This window comes from Squalius cephalus (genome assembly GCF_949319135.1).
Source record: "Squalius cephalus genome assembly, chromosome: 15".
Classification (NCBI taxonomy): domain Eukaryota; kingdom Metazoa; phylum Chordata; class Actinopteri; order Cypriniformes; family Leuciscidae; genus Squalius; species Squalius cephalus.
The window spans coordinates 32,102,220-32,125,260 of record NC_137136.1 but is presented as its reverse complement, the minus strand read 5'-3'; the positions used below and the strand labels follow the sequence as shown (position 1 = coordinate 32,125,260).

Below are 23,041 nucleotides of genomic sequence, written 5' to 3'. Positions count from 1 at the left end.
CTAGAACGTGGTATATCATGGTATCACAACATGTTAATTGTGTTAGCATCTGCTCAGTGCTGAGTTTTGCCACTGCAAGCCCCACACCACCACACCACCAAATGTACATTTTAGTTATCAGTGCAGTTGTGCTGCTTCATATTTTTGTGAAAACTAGATGTTTTTTTGTTTTGTTGTTTTTGTCAGGATTCTTTTATGAATAGAAAGTTTAAAATAACAGCATTTATTAGAAATATAAATGTTGTGGAGCATTATGAATGTCTGTACTGTAACTTTTGATAAACTTACGGACCGCAAATGTTTGAATGGTAGTGTGTATGAGTTACTTGGATGTAAGATTGTGGTCACCCACTCACCTCTAGCTCTGATGTATCTTACTGAGAGGCTGCTGGTTTGACAGCCTGTTTTATGATGAGCAGTGTAAAGCACTGATGGCCATGAGGGACGAATCCTTGAGCGAGTTCAACATCGTCCGTCACAGGACTCGAGGTCAGCACGAAGCTGCGCTTTTCTGTTTGGCACGTGTTTTACATTATGGCCATTTTTGTCATCTATTTAGGTTTCGTATTTTTTATGTAAATGAAAGATCCCAGATTTAGTCATTTCTGTCATTTGTCATGTCGTTTTTGAAGTGATTAAACTTGCAGCCTAATGCTGTGGAACACTGCTTATAAATCATAGAAGTCAAGCCATAGAGGACTTTTTGGCTTGTACACTATCGTTCAAAACAGTTTCGGCTCAGTACGATTTTTTTCGTTTTTTTAAGAAATCAATACTTTTATTCAGTACAAATACATTTTTAAAGCTACAAAAGATTTCTATTTAAAATAAATCCTGTTCTTTTGAACTTTACATTCATCAAAGAATACTGAAAAATAAAATGCATCACAGTTTCTACATAAATAAGAAGCAGCACAACTGTTTTCAACATTGATAATAATCAGAAATGTTTATTGAGCAGCGAATCATCATATTAGACTGATTTCTGAAGGATCATGTGACACTGAAGACTGGAGTAATGATGCTGTAAATTCAGCTTTGATCACAGGAATAAATTACTTTTAAAATATATAAACAGTAATTTTAAATCGTAATAATATTTCACTATATCATTGTTTTCTGCATTTTGCAGCCTTATTTCAAAAACATTACAAAAAAATTGTACCGACATCAGACCTTTGTATGGTTGTAAATGTGAACCAATTTCTTTGTTTGAAACATTGTAATGTGTTGCAACCTTCAGTGAGTGGAATTATTTTGCATTTTGAATCAAATTTAGTGCAGTTGGTCGTCAATTCAGATAATGAATTAAGAAAGGGATTTTAAAAAAAACATGGCTAATATTTACTCCATTTCAATTGTAAGGTCTAGTTGAGTGCATTGCATTGTGGGATACAGTATGCCAGTTATAATGCACATTTTAGTGTGTAGTAGGACATCCAAATACCCAATACTATGCATTTTTGCACTGTGTGGATACTGTACTGTAATGTAACAGTAGAACGCAAGTATGGTATTGTAAACCTCGTCTGTTCCTCCTCTCTCATCAGGTGGCCTACATGCGGATGTGATGAGCTGAGCTCCAGAACACACACACACAGCGGACCAGTTTATCAGCGCAGTGTCATGCTCTTATAGCCTGCAAATGCTAAATATTAAAGTTTTTTTTTTTAAATAAAAACCTTTGAAGTTGTGTTTTGTTCTACAGTCTAATGATCTGCATATGAGAAGGAAGTGGCCTGTGTATCTTTTTAATTGGGATTTTGTTGACGTCATATCTTGCTATCTGTACCAGTGTAAATACCCATCATGCTTCATTACAAGGACACTGAACATCATTCCATGCACTCTTAGAACATGTTACCGGTACTTTGACTCTCTGTCTATCTTAGGAATGGTGTCAGAGTTCTTGAGTGTGCGGTCCAGCGAGTGACTGGAAACACTGCGTTCCCAGACGTGACCGAGTAAATGTATTCATAGAGCGTCCTGAATAAGCTTAGAGTTCACCGTGCTTAATAACGCATCATGATGCTTATGTGTAATGACCAGGTGGGAACACACTTTTCCTTAAAAACGCTTGCATGTCATCAGGGTGCTTTGCTTTGAGTGGAATGCACATGACATACCTTATCTCGCATCTGCATAGCAACACCCTAGAAACCACTCAGAATGCTTAGCAACCACATAGGTTGCTAAGACACGTGAGTTTTGTACTGGCAAACAGCACTCACATTTTTCTACAGAAAATGTTATTTATTGACGATTTTTAAAGCAGTCTGAAGAACTTTAGGCCCTGATCTGAATGCTCACGCTCTGAAATTCACAAGCCTTCATGTTGCTCTCACTGAGAGGTACAAATAGACTATATGCATGTTAATAATAAAAAAAAAGGTTTTGGCACTGGCCATAAAAACAAGCATTATACATGCGGACAAGGTTAATCTGACCACAATCTTTCTGTATAAAAGCAGTAGCATATAAATGTGAGGATAATGTAAATTGTGTACTTTGATATATAAAAGGAACGTTGAACAGGATCAACTTTGACCGTTGGCTTGAAAAAGCCAAGTTTACAATAGTTTGAAGGTTTGAAGAGTAAAGCACACTACATGAGAACCGCCTGAAGAACTGTGATGAGTTTGGCATACGCACTAAAGTCTGGGGTTTAATTTTTTCGTTTATTAAATAAATGAATGCTATTATTTTGTAATTAATATTACTTATTTAGTAAGGACCCATTAAATTGATTAAAGGTGACAGTAAAAAGTTTTAATTTAAGCAAAAACAATATCTTATGTTATTTTACTTGTCAAGTAAATGCATCTTGATTTAAGAATGTTTGGACTGGAAAAAATATTAAGAAATTAAAAAATGAAGAAAAGCATTTTTTGCAGTTCATACACATTCATAGAAAATGGCTTACTTCTGCATTGCAAAATAAGGTTAAAAACAGCATTTTTTGCTGATTGGCTGGTTGAAGATTTATAGACCATGATTTCCCCCTGATTATCCGAGCACCATCATCTCAATATAAGAGGAGGCGCAGGTTGTTGTGTGTCATGGGAATGTTGTTCCAGGGCCAATAAAAGACGATGCAGGAATGTGTCCTGCTCGGGTAGATCGTGCTGTGTGAGGTTAGTACTGTAGTATAGTGGAGGTGATGTTTTGCATAGAGCTGGTGTGGGCACTGAAGGGGTGAATGAGATAATGAAGCACGTCATAGTGAGCGTCACAGGGCTCTTCTCAAACCTAGGAATAGCAATACTTCACTAATTGCAGGAAAAATGGCACAATCTGATCTTTGACATTTTATTAGTACCACTAGCCTACTATAAACTGTGGACAAAGTTAACATCATAGATAGATAGATAGATAGATAGATAGATAGATAGATAGATAGATAGATAGATAGATAGATAGATAGATTTTTTTTTAATAATTTTAATGGTAAAAAAAACTTAATTGGTCAACAGCAAGTTATCTTTCTACATATTCTACATATAGTGAACAACTGTAATAGTCTAATTTATAGATCAGATCTTATGTAATATTACAGTAAAATACTGTTAAAAGTACAGATTTTGGATCTTTTTATGTTCTTTTAATGTTCCATCTGATGTTGTTAAAGTCATTTTATTCCTTAAAACTCATCTTTGATCACCACAATGACATTTAAAAAGAATTTGTCATGCGACTCATACCTTAAAATATCTTGAATGTAACTCGACACCCTTGCCTCATTTAGTATACGTCGTTCTATGAATATGCAAATGAGCCCCGCCTCCACTCACTCGCTCAGCTCAGAGATCCACTCGCTGACGATCACACGTTGATCTGATTGGTTACAAGGTAGTTTGTGACGTCAGAAACACCAGCGATTTCAAAGCGTGTTTTTGAGACTGTTTTTGGTTCACTGCAGTTTTAAGGAGAAAATACTCAGCAATGCTGTCGACTTATGAATTTACACATGGGTTGTCTCAGAGCATATTAAAAACACCACATAGACATATAAACTACATTAAAAGCTTGATTTTTTACTTTTAAATTTAAGTTCAATCCATAAAACTTAAAACATTGCTGCCATGTTTTTCAAAATTTCACGGGTTTATTTTCTACTCTTCCAGAGTTTCTTCTATGGAACACGATGATGTGTATTTTTCCAGAATGTCTGAACTTTCTTCTTTTTTGACTACAGATGCATATATTTACACCAGGCTCCAAAAATGACCAAATCAGCATGAAGCTAACACAAAAATAGGAAAATAACCTTTCCTACAAGTGCCCTATATTCCAGGTGTAGTTCATCGTTCAAACATGTCCAAAGGATTTCCACTCTAATGTACAGTATGAATGTCTCTTTTTAATTGAAGAATGGCACAAAGATGCTCAAACTTATTTTCAGTCCTGTTTGCATTATGCTTGGTTGACCACTGCCACCTCTGCCTTTCCCTGCGCTGTGATAATGCCCTGCACCGCTTCACTCAGAGCCTAATTTAGAGGAAACAGAATTTGCCAGCAGGCTGAACTCCATCAAGAACTCCATCAGTCACAGGGGTGTTCAGATCCACTGAGGAATAGAGTTAGGCCAGCAAACTCACTGCACTGTTTCTCTACCAGCACTTGTGTTTTTGACAAATAACAGTCTAGAGACAAAGATAGTGCTTCCAACAGACGCCTGCAAAATGCTTTGGGAACTAGTTTGCAATTTGTGTTATTTTATATATACCAGAAAAAACTTTGGACACACCTACCGGTTATTTAATATGAATATTGTCTGCATGTCTAAACAATAGTCATAATTTCGTGTGAAAATGTTCTCTGTCTGAGGTACAGAGATTATGTGGTGACCAAAAATATTAAATATTTCTTCTTGGTCTAGATTCCATCATCACTCATCAACCAGCCTCAGATTCTTTAACAACTTTTGTAAATGTATATGTTGCTATAATCCACAGATTCCTGAATATAAATAGAAATACTGCATCTACAGCAGGTTTGTTTGCTCCTGAAACACATTTCCACCAGTTTTCTCATGCATCCACCACATATGTTACACTTCTGACAAAGTGTGTCTTTTTAATGTGCAAAATCCGACAGCCAGTGTGAACACAGCACACATGATCTCAGAAGTCACAGTTGCATTTTCTCTCTCTAAGAGGCTGGATGTAGAAGTGTAAAACCTTTATCTCCTGTATTAACCCTGGAAAGCATGACATATGGTATAATAGTCAGAAAAGAAAACACATTTTTTGAAATGGAACAGTTTATTTAACCTTTAGATCAAAAAAAAAAAAAAAAAAAAAGTTTGCATATTGAGTATCATATTTGATAAATCAGGCTTTTATGGCTCATATAATCTGATATAGTGAGAATACTATACTCATGCTAGAATAGGAAAAACATATGCGTTTTATTCAGTGGCTCAAACTGAGTAAAAATATGAAATTTGGAGAAGATATGATACATATACACACATCTATACACACACACACAAAGTAAGATGAGATCTTTATGGCAGTATAAACTACTTTACATAAAATCATATAAATATCAGCTGTCACTTTATATCTCCCAATGTCTTAGTAAGATGATATTTACATGCTTAGTTTTATCATCAAAGCTCTGTAGTTTCAAAGATATAATGCAATGCAATAAAATTATGATTGAGAGATGAACAAAAAAACTTTCCTCAAAAGCCTGATGATCATATTTGATACTGTGGTAGATTTTCCCCTACGCACCTGACTGAAGTTTACCTGCAATATTATACTCGTGTGGATGACGTCTAAGTGTAGCTACTCTGCCCGCATATAATGCTTAACCATTATAGTTACCTGACCGTATCTAACCCCACCTAAGAGTCTCACACTGAGTCAAACAACGTCTCGTTCCTTTTTGACACTCTCACTTGGGAATAAGGTCTAGTGTTCCTCTAACTACACAGACTCCAGACAATGCCTTCGAATATGCTTTAATCCCGGCCGGAGGATCAATTTCAGACAGAATCCCACCAGCAAAAAGAATAAAACAGCTTTTATAGTATAGGAGTATCAATCCATGATACATGACATCATTTTTCTACAATATGATTGGTTCTTCATATGTATAATCCAGCACACCCTTCTGTTACTAGGTAGAAGCTTTACTTTGTTACTCAAAGTCATGAGTTTATATATTTAGACATCCGTGTAGTTTAATTTCGCCTTTTGTTATATTCGGACATGATTCAGACACACGTTGACTTTGGTCAAAGTGTTGGGGACATTAAGTTTTAAAAAGCATATAAAAATGAATCCTGCAAGAAAAAGAAATGTTAGTTATGATTAATTTTAAAAAAAGTCCAGCACAATGCATTTTGACATGATTTTTCTTAGGTGTAAACCTAAGTTGCTACAGTCCAGTAAGTGTTCATCTTGAAATACTACTAACAATATTGCAGTTATTCTTCCATTTACTTGATAAAAATCAGTAAATATTTCACAGGAAAAAGAGACGCGCTGAAGGTGGACGTTTTTACAATGATACTAAAAGGCCTTTAAAGGGACACTATGCAAGTCTGAGTGTTTTTTCTCTACGAGCTCCCCCTAGTGTCTGGTAGTATAATGCTTTCAAACACTCTGTCGTAAAAACGAACTGTTGTCCCTCCCCCCTTGCCACGAGCAACCCAGCTGATCAGCTGTCAACCCAGCTGAGCAGAGGAACCGGCTATTTCAAAACCAGTTATGTCTACCGAGGCAAGTAAAGCAATACTTTCTTTCCAACTGATGGCGATTTTTTTATTTATTGTGTTGTCATGCATACTAGTATTTTTTACCGGGAACGAACGATATGAACGAGGCGAACTACTGCTTTCGTGTTTGTTTGTTTGTTTGTTTTTGGGAGAATGGGCATGAGCATAAAAAAAAAATATATATATATCGGAGGCTAATATTTGTCTAAAGTTATATTAGCAAGGTCTATAAGTCCATCTGGTAGAATGATGGTTTACCTTTGCTTGTCTAAGAAAACATCAGAACGTTTTTTCTAGCTCGATCATGATATGTGCAACATTTTGCGCGTCTGATATTGCCTACTAATCAGACGCGTTGACTTAGTGACATAAAATAAAAGTGTAAGTTACACAAATAAAACCGACAGAGGAACGGCCAAACAACTACAGAAATCAAACATGTTTGCTATGACAATGCTAACATCAAAGTTATAGTATCTAGCGTACTAGTAAGCCCCTAACAGACAGCGATCATAATAAAAACATTTACAGACAATAGCAAACATCCTGAGGTCACAATTACTTGAAATTTAAATATTAAACACAGTTTATTCCAAAGATACTTAACTTACAAGTGCAACAGCAATAAGGCCAGGTCAGCATCCGTTTTGCAGGCTTCTGTTTCTCTCAGTTCTCACCATTCTGAAAAAGCCGGTCCGATATATTTACTCGAGTCTGACTTCTTGCTCGGTCAGTCTCCCGTTTCCTCTTTCGTTGGTCCTCCGACAAAGATTTCCTAGCTTTCTGCTTCTTTTTTACAGGCTCAGCCTCAGCCATAACTCAATCTATCGTTGCCCTTTGCTTATAGCTAGCCCGCCGGTGCTTGAATAGGGGCGTGTACGTGTGCAGTGCCGTCAAGCAATTCGTTACATCGCGAGACCTGATATCACGCGATACTTCCTGACACCGACCCGCGTCCCAAAGTTGCAAGTGAGTTTTTTCCGCTCTCGGGCACCAGGGGGGTGCGAAACCACCACCATTCAACCCGAAATAAGTAATATAACCATTCCACTGACTCCGAAGCTGTTCAGTTAAGGTTAGAAAGTTACCTAGAGCACCTTTAACTTCCTACAAAAAGCTATCAATCAGACGACAGAAAGTAAATAGATTGTGTGCAAGATGTTTTTCAGCAAAGTTTTGATCATGTTGATCATTTAGAGGACTTAGAAATTAGTGTATCAAATATGATACATTGGGGTTTACTGGGTTGATATTGATATTGATGGTGATCTGACTGTAAGTGATTGTGTTGACTTATTTATTTAGTTTAGTAATGAGTTAAATAAGGGAGAAATGTATGTGACAATACACACATGCAGTGAGCTGTTTACTGCCACTGATATATTTTAATCAATACTTTCCAGCAATGAGTGAAAACCCTATAATTCACTTATTACTGAAAAGTTGAAATTGAAATTTCAATGTTCCGTGTAATTAAAAAATGACAATTTTATCCAATAGTTGTGTGTTATGACTATTTTTATACTAATTGGAGTACAGTAACACAGAATATTTGCCTTCAGCTTGTGTTCACATTTACATTAGCGTGGAAAATTTGAATCGTCTAGTTCACATTCCTTCAAAGATATTAGAGGAAGATTTTTTGGTGGGTAAGATTTTCCTTGTCTTGCTTCACTTTTGTTGTGATTAGATTGTTGTTGTTCTTGTTTGGTCATTAAAAAAGATGGTGATTATTAATTTGTCTCATCAAATTAATTTTTTTTTTTTGGGACACCTAACCTATTAGGTTGATGTGAAAATCATGCAAACATCCAATGAGCTCAGTGGGGAGCATTTGCAGCACTGTTACAATATGTGACCGGACCGAGCAGTTAAGGGGAATGTCCACTCGTGCCGGAAAATGCCTGTGTTGTATTGCGTGTTCTTGAATTTGGGGGCGGGGCTATCAAGATAGGGGCGTGATCCTGTTGGGTAGGGGCGTGTTTGTGTTGGTGATCTCAAATATCAATAAAGTTTCTCAAAAATCACTTACAGCACTTTTAAGAGCATACATGAAACAATTAATACTTTTATTCAGCAAAGACATTTATAATGTCATAGAAGATTTCTATAACAAAGAAATGCTGTTCTTTTGAACTTTCTATTCATCAAAGGATCCTGCAAAAAAAAAGTTGAATTTTTGTATCAAATAATTGCAGCATTGGGGAGCATCAGTGACTTCTTTGAAAAATATTAAACAATCTTACTGACCCCAAAACTTCAGAATGGTATTTTGAGAGGGTTACACTTTACTTCAATGGTCCACTTTAGACATTATACTATCTATAAGTAACTTTGCAACTACATGTAAACTAACTCTCATTAGAGTATTAGTAGACTGTTGTTAAATATCTGCTGACACTTTATTCTGATGCTCCCCAAAAGATATTCAACTGACTATAATTAACAGTTTACTAATACTCTAATGAGAGTTATTTGACATGCAGTTGCAAAGTTACTAATAGTTAGCAGAACATCTAAAATGGACCATTGAAATAAAGTGTAAGCTATTTAATTGGTAAACATTTTGAATGTCCCCGGGTTTCTATCTAACTTTTAGGGTGTGTTCACACTTGGCGTGTTTGGTTCGATTAAAACGAACTCTGGTGCGATTGCTCTGTTAGTGCAGTTCATGTGAGTAAGTGTGAACGCTGCCATCTAAACCTTGGAGCCACCAAACAAGCGGACTGAGACGCTGAAAAGATAGTCTCGATGTTGCCCGTCAGAGTTCAGTACAGGCGTCAGAACCCCGTCTGATCTTGGTTTGTGTGACGGAGGGATTCCTGCCGCTGTTTTGACTCCTTTACACATTTTATAAGGTCTTCACAAGTTTCTCAGCAGGTCAGAATAACATCAAATGTAGATACGCACATACAGCGAACGCATTTATCCCAGAACACAGTATTGTTCTGGATGTTCTGTAAGTTCTGTTGTGAAACAAACATAATAAAAGTTGTGAATGTATCCCTATGTCTTTAGGTTTGATATCTTTAGTTTTGGTGTTAAAATGCCAATATGAACATTAAGCGGACCAGGACTAAATGTTTTAGTTTTTTTTTATCCAGACTAAGCGAACCAAGCAAACTGAACTACAAGTGTGAACACAAACAAGCTTTGTTTGGTCTGTCTGTGATGCTTCAACATGCTGTCTAGGAAGGCAGCTCACTAGGTTTTGGAACAGAGCTTATGTGTTCCTGTTTGTGCTTCTGTCAATGTCACTTTTATTTGTATAGTACTATTAAAACAACACTTGACCAATGTGCTTTACATCATCTCAGTAAGATTAAGATAGACAAAATAGTACAATAGTAATAGAATAAAAATAATAAAAATTATCATCAAAAGGATGAATAGGCCATGGCAAACAAATGTGTCTTAAGTTGTATTTTAAAGACATGTACAGAGTCAGCATTCCTAACATGTAATGATAAGCTATTCCAAAGTCTTGGCGCTACTACCCTAAATGCACGATCCCCTTTCTGGCTTAACTTGGTCCTTGGGAATTTTCAGCAAATTTTGAGTTGATCTCAAAGTTCTTCCTGTCTGTTACTCCATTAACAGATCTGATAAATAAGTCAGTGCAAGGCCATGAAGAGATTTATACACCAATAAAAGAAGTTTAAAATCAATCCTATATTGTACAGGGAGCCAATGTAAAGAGACGAAGGACGGAGAGATGTGTTCACGTTTTTTAATATTCGTTAATAATCTCGCTGCAGCGTTTTGAATCTTTTGCAGCCGTAGAATAGATTCTTGACTAATACCCTTACATAAAGAATTACAATAATCAAGTCTTGATGATATAAGAGCATGGATTGCAATTTCAATTTCAAGTCTAAACACCCAAGTTTTTAACACGTTCTTTAACAAATAATGACAGTGGGCCGAAATGTAACTCTGCTGCGCCCCTGGTTCCTCTGGAGTTGTCATCTTTGTCATCTTGTCCTGTTCATCAGTCAGATCCTGTACGAAAGTCTCCAGCCCTTCTCTCTCATGATGGAGAAGTTTCTGGTTCTAAGCGTCGAGTCCCTCGTGTCTCATTAGGACTGCCAGCGCTGAACCTACAGAAAGGCCAAGCCTACGGGCAAAGTCTGCTAGCGAATACAACCTTGCTATGCAGCGATTTGAGGAAGTTTTTTCTTTAACAGATGTCATAATGAAACAAACCTGCAGTGCAAGCAGTGTGTCGCCATCGGGGGAGTCGCAGAAGCACATAGTGAGAACTTTACACTTACTTTTGCAAATAAATACAAATCAACTTTGCAGAACTTTTTGGCTCGGGTGCTTCATATTTTTCATGAACTGTCTCTAAAAGGCCTTTCGGGTGTCTGCCATGCATCCAGAGAAAACAGCTAACAAAGAAAATGAAAGAGCTGTCAAAGAAGAAACATCAAACGTTTAGCCCTGAAGTAGTGTAAAAAGAGTCCTGCAGAAAGAGTGATTAGTACATTACGGGTTATATTATAAGAGTCCTTCAAACTGAGCTCTGAGCAGAATCTGAGTTCGACCCTATTCGCTATCATTAGAATTAGTCCTTAGGCAAACTGCATTTGAAAGTGATCATTTCTACACCCTACCTCTGAAGGACAGAGCAGTGAGCAGCACATACTGTCTCATATAAAGAGTTTATTTTGCATTGAAATGCAACCTTGATAATGTGGCAGTAATATTCATGTTTATAAGCTGTTGTAGCAAATAAAACATTCCTGTCCAATAGTGTCCTTAATTCAAATGAATTTCCACCTGCAGGCCCACAGTCTCTGTGTGAATTTTATTAAAAAAAAGAAAACAAATAAACTTGATTAAAAAGAATATGAGAGCAAGAGAGGGCTTTAAAATCATATAAGATCTTAAAGAGTTAGCTAAGCTTTTAAAATGATTCCTGAGGACATAACTCAGGATTAAAATGATTAGTCCGAAAACCAGTCAGTATCTAGTGTGACCACCGTGAAGAGAACACCTCTCCAAAGTGCCAGACACCATCGAATGTGAGCATTTGCCCACTCAAGTCGGTTACGACGAAAAACTGCAGTCAGGTCGCGAAACCGATTAGGATGATGAGCATGCAGATGAGCTTCCCTGAGACGGTTTCTGAAAGTTTGTGCAGAAATTCTTTGGTTATGCAAACCGATTGTTGCAGCAGCTGTCCGGGTGGCTGGTCTCAGACGATCTTGGAGGTGAAGATGCTGGATGTGGAGGTCCTGGGCTGGTGTGGTTACATGTGGTCTGCGGTTTTACTGCCAAATTCTCTGAAACACCTTTGGAGATGGCTTATGGTAGAGAAATGAACATTCAATTCACGGGCAACAGCTCTTGTGGACATTGCTGCAGTCAGCATGCCAACTGCACGCTCCCTCAAAACTTGCGACATCTGTGGCATTGTGCTGTATGATAAAACTGCACATTTTAGAGTGGCCTTTTATTGTGGCCAGCCTAAGGCACACCTGTGCAATAATCATACTGTCTCATCAGCATCTTGAAATGCCACACCTGTGAGGTGGATGGATTATCTCGGCAAAGGAGAAGTGCTCATTAACACAGATTTAAACAGATTTGTGAACAATATTTGAGAGAAATAGGGCTTTTGTGTATATAGAAAAAGTCTTTGAGTTCAGCTCTTGAAAAATGGCAAAAACAAAAGTGTTGTGTTTATAATTTTGTTCAGTGTACATATCCATTGCATTTAAAAGTCAATCAATCTTATGTACAGTCTTAATATTCACTGAAAACAGTCACAGGCCTATAGTTCATTTTGCAATCAAACTGATCTGACCAATGTTTTAGCCATTTTTAGTCGATTTCCAGCCTCATTTACATTTGACGAATTCTGCAATGAACATTTACATTTGGAGAATCAGAGAGTCAGAGTGGGAGAGCTAAGCGGTTAATGGCTTTACTGACTCAAAATCAATTTCAGTCCCTTTTCAAAATACACTGTCATTCAAAGATTTGGGGTCAGTAAGATAAAAAAAGAAAGAAATGAATACATTTATTCAACAAGTACTAAATCAAAAGTGGCAGTTAAGACATTTATAATGTTACAAAATATTTAAATTTCAAATAAATGCTTCTCTTTTGAACTTTCCATTCATTGAAGCAGCACAACTGTTTTCAAAATTGATAATAATAAGAAATGTTTCTTGAGCATCAAATCAGCATATTAGAATGATTTCTGAAGGATCATGTGACGCTGAAGACTGGAGTAATGATGCTGAAAATTCAGCTTTGCTCACAGGAATACATTACATTTTACAATATATTGTTATACATCATCGCAGCATAGGCCCCGCCCACTGGCGGTAAGTCGTTTAACTGCTGACATTTGCCTACAGCGGATGCGAGCGTCGCATTGTATGTCAAAAGCAAACACAACCCATTATAATTACTGATGCTGTCTACACTGGATACAGTATACACATGCACGTTTATTCTACTCCACACGCTTGAGTCTGCCTGCAAGAGGACAAATGGAAGAATAAATAGGAGCGTAAAGGAACGTTTTCTTTGACATGTCCAGTTTAAACAGCTCGTTTAACAGCTCCTCTTTGTACAGATTTCAGGAGAACCCCAGTGTCAGGAACAAGTGGATGGTTTGTTTTTAATGGCGTCCTGGATCGCTTCAGAGGATTAAATGTTTGTTCGGAGCATTTGACTGCAGATTGTTTCGTAAATGAGGCACAGTGTAATGGAGAGTTTGCAACAACAACAAAATTTGGTTGAAAGATGAAGCAGCAACTGTATTGAATCTGACAGCAGCTGCATCACAAGTAAATTATTTCATAATGCTTTGTTTGTAAATGATGGTTTTATATGGATAATGTTTTCAAAACACTTACTCGCATGCAATAGCGAGTGAGCGTTGATACTGTTTATTATGCAATGGCATAAGCCAATCATAACAATGGCCGTTTACTGACAAACCTTAAAAAAACTGATCATTTCAGACAGAGGCTCAGAGATGAGGGTTGAAAATATATATTTTTTTCACACACACACACACACACACACACACACACACACACACACACACACACACACACACACACATATATATATATATATATATATATATATATATATATATATATATATATATATATATATGTGTGTGCAAAAAACATATTAATGTTATAAGTGAATCCATGCCATGACCACTTTAATGTGTTTAAATGACATCCCTAGTAAATAACTTTCTTGAAATGTACTCTTATGTATTAATGTAGTCTTTACATACAATACAATGGAGCCTGTAGTATATACACTATAGTGCATCTTAATTTCCAAAAAGATCTTGCTCTCTTCAAAACTCAAGGGCTCTATAGAATTGCAGTTTTGACCTCCACCCAGGGAAGTCGTAATGATAGATGGACAGTAAGGCAGGAGCCAATCCGTTTGCCACCACGCGGCCAAGATAAATAGTCCAATTTAAAGCAGTCAAGTGCTCCTGCCTCGTGGCTTTCTGCCCATTCCAAGACCACTGCAGACAAGAAATGAGAGTAATAACACAATCAAACACCATCTCTTAAGACTCTCAAACACATTATGTCTCAATGGTCCATTCAAACAACCTTGAGAAAAACACACTTGAACAGCTTGCAAAGCCAGCAAACGCAGTAAACATACATTTTAATTTCCGCAGTTTCTGATGCTACAAAACATTAAAAGAATGGCACTTATGACAGCAGTGTCTTTCAGTTGTTTGAGGTTATAAAAAAATGTCTCTAGCAGAAAATAAAAGATACAAATAAATGTTGAGTCTCTTTATTGCTTCGAAACACGAACATCACGAACACAGCGTTTCACTTGCAGATCTGTAATTCAGTAAATGAGAGAAATGGTTAAGGGCCCGAATGCTTTCTGCGAGCGGCTGTGTGTGATTTAATATCTTCAGAAAAATGAGTGCGTCCTCATAGTTCACCACTGAATTATCTCTATTGTCCCTCCTCTTTCTCTTATAGAAATAAATGAGTGTTGTTTTGTGTGTAGAACACAGAGCCTGAGGACACAGCAACATCTCACTCATTTGATTATTTCATGAGAGCTCTGCATGAAATCAAATAAGACCGAGCGGATGTGGCCGTGGGGTCGTATTCTCCCAATGTTTATGCATTTGTGCCTGTACGTGGGTTCTGTGGCCAACAAATTTAAAGTCATGAATGAATGAACACTGAAAGTGTTGTCTTTGCTTCTCTTCGGCTTCACACTCACAGTCCGAGCCTTTACTGAGAGATTCTGCTTTTCTCAGACAGTGTATTTTCAAATGTTGAACTTTTTTTTTTTTGATCAGAGAAAGAAAAAAAATGAAGAAACACCTGAAATGTTTCTTAAAGTCACCATGAAATCAAAATCGACAATTCTTTATAATTCTTTATTTATTATAAATGATTTAACAGTGCATAATTATTTTTTATAGGCTAATTCATATGCACTGGTAATCTTTAATCAAACACGTTATCCTCCCCTCAAACAATATCTGTTCTCTTCATGACGTGTCTCGGAGAGTGGGACTAAACATCCTCCACAACTCACTGCAAACTGGCATTCAGATCTGCCTTTATTTAGTTAGCAACGCCCAACTTCCTACAATCCAATCAAATCCAGAGGACAAAATCTGGTCCCGCCCCACATTTTTTATATTTTTTTTATTCCAGAAGTCGTTTTACTCGAATATACGTCACAATAGAGAAGAAAAGACTATTGCAACTTCCGTTTCATACCTTTTAATAAATGATTAGTTGTTTATAATTATTAGTGTTACATATACACTTACTACATCACTGCATTAATAACAGATTTAATGTCAATGCAATTGCCACAACCAGTGTTATTTTAGTATTATTGAGATACTATTATAGTATTTATTATTTTTAATTATATTTTACATTTTTGGTTTTCATTTTAGTTTTAGTTAAAGTTTCAGTAATTTTGTTGTGTTTTTGTCAATTCTATTAGTCAAGTTTTCTTGTCAGGGGTGCATTCAGTTGTTGAATGTCGTTCAGTTAACATGTAATCTCATTTAACACACCAGATGTGGCTTTCTCCACTCTCCATTCTTCTGTAATTTATGGCTGCTTCTGTATCTCTCACTTTTCTCTCTCTTCCTTTCTGCCGCATTCCCTAATTAGACCATTCACCTGCCACATTTGCCAACGGAAGGTTTTGTTTCTCTCGTCTTTGTGTAAAATGGTCTGTATCCATTTAACACAGTGAACTGCTGAAGGTATAGAGCAAATCCGCACAATGGAGAATAGTGGAGATGAATGAACAGGGATGACAGGCCACATTTAAAACAATCAGGGCTGCGTTTCTCAAAAGCATTGTGAGCTAAGTTGATCATAGAGAACATTGGTGGCAATAGTCTTCAAGATCAACTTGGGCTCACAAAACTTTTGGGAAACACAGCCAAGGTTTTTTTTTTTTCCTTCACATCTAAAGATATTTGAATTGTAATGATTCCGGTTCTTTAACGATTCCATGATTAATTTAGTGCTTTTAAGAAATCAGTATTCGAAGAAAAATAAAGAAATAAAATAAATGTATTTTCATTGCTAAATGATGCATAATTTTAAATATTTCTTGAAAAAGGTTAGTTTACACAAACAGAATTTTCAGTCTATTTAGAGGTGGCATACAGTACAGTAGTGGCCAAAAAGGGATGTCCGCAGGGTGTATTTGTTTTTAATAGCCATACAAATTTGATGAAACCATCAAAGTATGAGGAGAATGTTGGAAGACTATCAGTGAATAATGACTTAAATTTGGGTCTGTTCTTCACTCATGACTTCAGAAGATTTGGAAATGCTGCAAGATTTGTATGGATTTATGCTTTTATTGGGTTTTCTTGTCCTTTTTGGACAAAAAAAATGAACTCATGTTTTTAAATTTGAGTCAAATCACTCACTATAAGTAAACATATCAATAAGCTCTTATCAGAAATGCCCCCCACTCAGAAAGCCAGCGTAACCAGAGAACAAGTAATTGGCTCTATCAGCGGCGTGATGAAGGTAAGTGTTACAGTTGAGCGCCACACATCTGCTATCTAGACTGCCCGCTCAGGTTTCACGGCACTTTAGCAATATTGCATTTCCTGTTACATGCCAACATGTACTGTTTAATTATAGCAAGCTTCGGATGGGCCTGTCTCTGTTATCACAAATTACATTGGCCGTGTATAAACCTTAATGGAGTCATATAAGTCTGTATTTCTCATTTAATTTTTTTCCCCCTAAAGTTTTTGTGCCAGTCATTACTAAGACTTGTACGACTATTTCCACCCTCTCTGAAGAGATATTTTCCATTGAAAGTTTTTTTTTTGCCTGCTAATTATGCATTAAAAACGTTTAAAGGGGTCTTATTATGCTTTTCACTTTTTTCAACTTTTGTTAGAGTGTAATGTAGCTGTTTGAGCATAAAAAAGATCTGCAAGGTTACAAAGCTCAAAGTCCACTCCAATGGGAGATATTTTATTTAACAAAATTCACTTTTCAAGAACTACAGTACAATGAACGGCTCATTTGGACTACAACACATTTTTTTCCAGATCTTATGAAGTTATAATGTTCCTCATTTAAATAATCTCCGCCCACGGGATTCGCAGATCTGCTGCTATGCCAAAGAGACGCTGTTATTTCCACAACTCATTTGTTTGACCTTCCTAAGGCTGACAAACTTATAATGGGTAAAATTTATTTTAAACACTGTTCTTGAACATTATAATCCCTATGTTTATCTGTGCTCTGCAAATTTTACAGTCAAAAGCTTCTCCTAAAATGAAGCAGTTTCCAATTTGTTGGGACAATCTGTTGTTTATGGATCACAACTTGTGAATATGTCTTACTTGAAGTTTTATGTTCACCGCCCCTTAGGAAAATTAACCATGTTTTTGAGATTGATTACTGTTTGTTTGTATAACCATAGTTCTCCAACAAATATCATGATTAAATGGTGGATAAAATCATACCTATATGTACAAGAAAAACATACCACTCTGAAACGTCCTGTGAAATCCGTTCTGGATGCTCCTCTTGTTTGTTAACATTGTCAGGGTCTGAATCGGGTTTGCAATTGCTGCCATCCTTTATAATTACACTAGAACAGAGTTTGCTTTTATGGAGGGGCGGGACATTTCCTGAACACACGCTAAGTGCTGCCAATCACAATACACTGTGCCAACTAACCAATCACAGCCCATTTCGTATTTCATAAGGAGGGGCTTCATAGAAACCATAACTAAACAACGTGTTCGGGACAGACTGAGGAGAGAGCAGCTGTAAAAATGTAAAATATATGAAAAGTAATGTGTTTTTTTGAACAATCAAGCATTAAAAGGATATTAGTACACCCCAAAAACAAAATCAAGACTTGCTAAAGGACCCCTTTAATGTACACCCAGCCATGCAGAGGTGTCATGCTCATTCAAACCCGCACATGTCCCATCAGATTTTTGAGTCAAATAGATTTTAAATGCAACTTTCAAATAATAAAAAATAAATATTTTTATATTTGACAGTTAAGTTTCACCATTATTGTGGGTAAAAAAAAAAATTAACAGTGCCCAAAAAGTTATCGCTTTTTGGTGAATTTTGCCATTTGAAGCCAAAATGTGTCATTTAGCTTGCAGAACCAAGACGTTTTTGTTTGCGGGTGGTTGGGGGAATCAGTCAATCAGCCATTTGACAAAATATTCATTTGTCAACACAACCAAAGAGTTTTCGATTTTAATGAGATATGTATTATATAACCATTTAAATATCAGCCTAGTGTGTTAAAGACTACAGAAAACAGCCTCTTATTCACAAAATGTGCTTCTAACAAACACAGAGATGAGATGCAGTTTATCTTTGCGGCGTCCAATACTGATGGTTCAAATTTATCTGCTACAGAATACATGAAAGACTGAATTGATGGAGTAATATTCTTAATATTCTAGAATAGTGATAGTAAAGGCATTAATAATGGATGTTTTCACTTCGGGTCATAATTCAAAAGTATGAAATTGGGTTAGAAGATATTGCAGTGAGAAAGCTTCAGTGAAGTTTTGCTATAAATAATGATCATTTAGTTGAGCTTGTTTTTTCCCATAAAATACAAAGTGTTGTTAAAAAGTCAATTGTGCTGCTTTCCTTATGTAGCCAAAAGAGAGGTGCTATCTGACTCTGATGTGGATAAAACAACATTTATACACTGGTCGGTTGTCATGTCTTGTGTTTTTTTTGGTTCACATTCATGTTTTCATGTTTCTTATTTTGAAATTTAGTCATAGTCATATTTCATGTCCTGTGATTCCCTGTTCCCCTCATGAGATCTTGTCATGTGGTTCCTTTGTATGTGTCTTGTTTTCATTGGTTCCTTTGTTTCATGTTTCATTAGTTCTGTCATTAGAGCTTGTCACGGTTGCTCAACAATCCCCTGAAGATTTTTTTATACATCCCAATTTCCGGTGGATGCGAACCACAGATCTCCTTGATAACGGGATCAGAGTCTGAACAGATCTCTAGTGTGATGAATCCCCCACAGAAGTGTGTGCGAGCAGCGAGCAGGTCAAGTCTGGTGGTCCCAAATCAGGTGGTCTCAGCGCTTCAAAGTCTGGTGGTTTAAGCACATCCATGTCTGGTGGTCCCAGAGATCATCTCTCTGGCCACTGCTATTCTGTGTGTGTGGGCCACACACACTTCCCCAGAGGCGGTGCTGTCTGCTACAGCTCCTCCCGAGGTGGGGTCATCCGCTACAGCTCCTCCTGAGATGGCGCCATCCCTTCCTAAACTCTCTGCCTGCCCTATCCCAGCCAAGGAGGCCAATAAATAAATTGCACTTGTTCCCTTCACCATCATCTTCGCTTGCCCCATTACAAAGGTAGCGTACATACTACAACTTTTGTTTAAACTACAGATCCAAATTTTTGTATTTCCACACATGCACAGTTGGATTAACAGAGTGGCGGCGGCATAATCACAAGTGAATTATGTGCGTTGAGGTTTTTGGCAAAAGGGAACACAGCCCTTTTTCCTTTTTCATGACTAGTCACTAGTCCACTAGCACCAATTTTATTTCTACTGCATAGAAGTTTTATAAAAAGCCCATCTTGCCAGCGGTGAATTCCTCTTTTAATATCCTCCTTCTCACCATGACTGGTTGGGCCAAGTTTCAGAGCACAGAATAGCCATTAAAATTGATGTCAATGAATTTGGTTTTCTAACACTGGGAAGCTGCAGAACTACAAAGTGAGCCATTTCAATAAAGGTTGTCTTTGTACTTACAAGGAAGTTTTAAGTTCTGATTTTGAACTTTTGTGCCACACAGATGGAGGTAAATTATAAGACACTTGTTGAAGAGAAGCACTCACCACTTTACAGCAGGGGAGTGTGATTGTAACCAGATGATGGCTGATAATATATCAAAACATGCTCAAATTGCATGGAGCAGTAGTCTGGCGTGGCTCACCTTGCTCACCCACATGCATGTCAAACGTTTGTGAGACTTACAGGCCCAGAACACTTCAAGACAAGCTGTGCAAACAGGACAGGGAACTACAAACAGGGTTTTATCGTCTGAAGAGATGTTATGTCAGGTTTTTATTTTTAAAAGACAGTAGCTGTTTTTCAAACCTATAGTGAGCTGCCTTGCTGTCTACACAGAAAAAAGTCCAATGACTGATTTACAGTGGAGACTCGTTTATTTCAAAAGTTGCTAGTTGCTTTTAACTGGGTTATTATCGTTAACTAAAAATAAAAAAACTATAGAAAATATTTCAGTTAATTTAAATGAAGCTGAAACAGAATAAAATATAACCATTAGTTGAAAAACTTAAACTAAACGAAAATTAGAAAGTTCGCCTTGGCAATAAACTGAAATAGATTGAAGCATTACAATTATTAATTGGAATAGCAATATATATTAAAAAACAATATTTAATGACAATTACTAAAAATTAAACCTGAATATGAAAACTGAAAATATAACACTGTTTGTTAAGCTAACAATATTGTACTCTATGTGTTCATTGAATTATAATGGACATGAATTTGTTCTTAACCTTGTTGTACTCTTAATGAATTTTTAGTATCATAAATGAGCGACCACTTGCAATCTATTTAAGATTGATTAAGATTAAGATTAAGATTAAATACATATGTAAAAAAAAAAATAAAAAAATTTTTAAAGTGTATGGTTTTAGTATGTGATTTTTGTGTGTTCATTTTTCATAAATTAATAAATTGTACACTGTAAAAATGATTTGTCGAACATTAGGTTTCTAGAAGAAAATACAATTTCAGTCTTTCGACTTGAAAATTCACTTTTAATTAATTGTGTTACTTGCAGTTTCTTTGTAATCACATGTGAAATTTTCTAGCCATTTCAGAGTTTAAATGGTTTTGAAGTAAATCCTACACCAATTTTTATTGAAGTTATTGAAGATTGTGAAAACATCCATACGCAAATATCACACACAAATGCGTGCTTACACTGGTTAGTGAATGAGACCCAATATTTGAGAGAGGAATATCCATTTTCTCAGTACAGTAATCTTGAACAAGTGCAAAGTAATGAATGAGTCCATCTCATGATTTATTCTGAGAGAAGTCATTAGTCGTAATGCCACAGCTAAGGCGTACAGTACCATGCTTCAGTGTCAGCGTGGGTCCTGCTTAAAAGCATTCTAACAAGATTGTATTGTAAACCATTTTGAAACCCATTGTTTTAATTGGCTCTTAGATCAGTGTGACATAGGAATTTACTGGGAAAGCATTTTAAAGGACTTGCTCTGCTAAAACTCAATTTTCCAAAAAATGACATTTCGTAGTGACCATAAATGTCAGCCTCCAAAAAATGAATAAAAGTAATTAAATAATTAAATAAATACAAAACAACATAAAAGTATTGACTACTTTTGGTCACAATTTATATTAGGTGTCCTGGTAACACTTTATTTTACAGTGTCATTGTTACATATGTTACATGTAATTACTGTAGTAATAACTATAAATTATGCATAATTACATGCAACTAACCCTAAACCAAATCCTAATCCTACCCTAACCCTATAGTAAGTACATGTAGTTAATTAATATTACTCAGTACTTAAATATATAATTACACTGTAACAATGACACCTTAAAATAAAGTGTAACCGGTGTCCTTACTATGTACTTACATAAAAAAAATAAGTACAATGTACTTCTTGGGCCCTATCTTGCACCCAGCACAATTGACTTTGTACACCGACGCATGTATCATTCCTATTTTGCACCCGACGCACAGCGGACTTTTCCCTCCACAGACACACGTCTGTAATTTAGGGAATGAACTCGCGCTCCCGGGGGCGGTTCAGCGAAAAGAGGAGGCGTGTTCCGGCGCAAACATTCCCTGGTGCTATTTTGCAGTTTCAGAAAACAATTCCGCCACAGACCAGGAAAAACCTAGTCTAAAGTCAGTGGCGCGTTATTCAGATGCTATTTTAAGGGTGCATGCTTGGCCATAATGTAGCGTGTGCACAACTATGGCGTTATATGTGTGACTCAATCCTGAGCGAGTAATTGTAAGTTTTGAGCACAGAGAACTATATTTTGCAAGCACATTACATTATATTTTGAACAGAAATTAACAATCGCAAAAAAAAAAATTTGTTTGAGCAAAGAAAAACGATTCCGTGCTCAATAAATGTATTTGCTTGTTTGCTATTATCCATATTAACGTGCAATAATAACCCCTCTCACGCAGTTTACTCAGGTGCTCTCTCACAAACTTATTCTCTGCGCTCCTGTCAAGTCCCTCTCTCTCTCTCTCAACCTCTTAATTCTGTGCGCGCTCAACTCTTGACACACACGCTCGCTCAACTCGCAACAGCGTTACAAGTGTGCCACAAAATCAGCCAATCGGAAAATTAAAGATCAGTTGTGATTGGCTGTTGGTCTCCAATCAAATCGCTAGTAGAACCAAAGCCCGTCTGTTAGAACTATCCATAGATATCCATATATATCCATATATCCATATATAATCCTTTATTATATGTTATCTATGGAACTATCTACAGCATCCCGGAAGCTTACTGAAAAAAAAATCGACAAAAATAACTGACTACAGCGAGACTAATGGATTAAAACACATTTTGGTAAGTATTTTTTTATTATTATTAACTTAGAAGTGCCTTGTTAGTTTTGTGTATTATAATGCTGTTGTGTTGTTTAACTTACAATATTATATCTCCTATTGTGACTAAAGTTAGTTTGACTTATCCTTTTCAAGCATTCTAACGCTATAGCACAGCCGCAGACA

At 36.5% G+C, this 23,041-nt stretch overlaps 1 protein-coding gene across 4 annotated transcripts in view; it reads left to right on the top strand.

Moving 5' to 3' along the window:
* ube3d (ubiquitin protein ligase E3D) overlaps window positions 1-23,041 on the top strand; it is a 255,586-nt gene that overhangs the window by 34,275 nt on the left and 198,270 nt on the right. For 3 of the 4 annotated variants that reach the window (XM_079894242.1, XM_079894241.1, XM_079894239.1), the window contains exon 10: window positions 1,551-1,693. In XM_079894242.1, the coding sequence (XP_079750368.1) occupies window positions 1,551-1,571 (21 nt within the window). In that variant the 3' untranslated portion in view covers window positions 1,572-1,693. Of the gene's footprint in view, window positions 1-1,550; window positions 1,694-23,041 lie in introns of those variants that run through there. The other variant, XM_079894240.1, reaches the window with a different exon arrangement.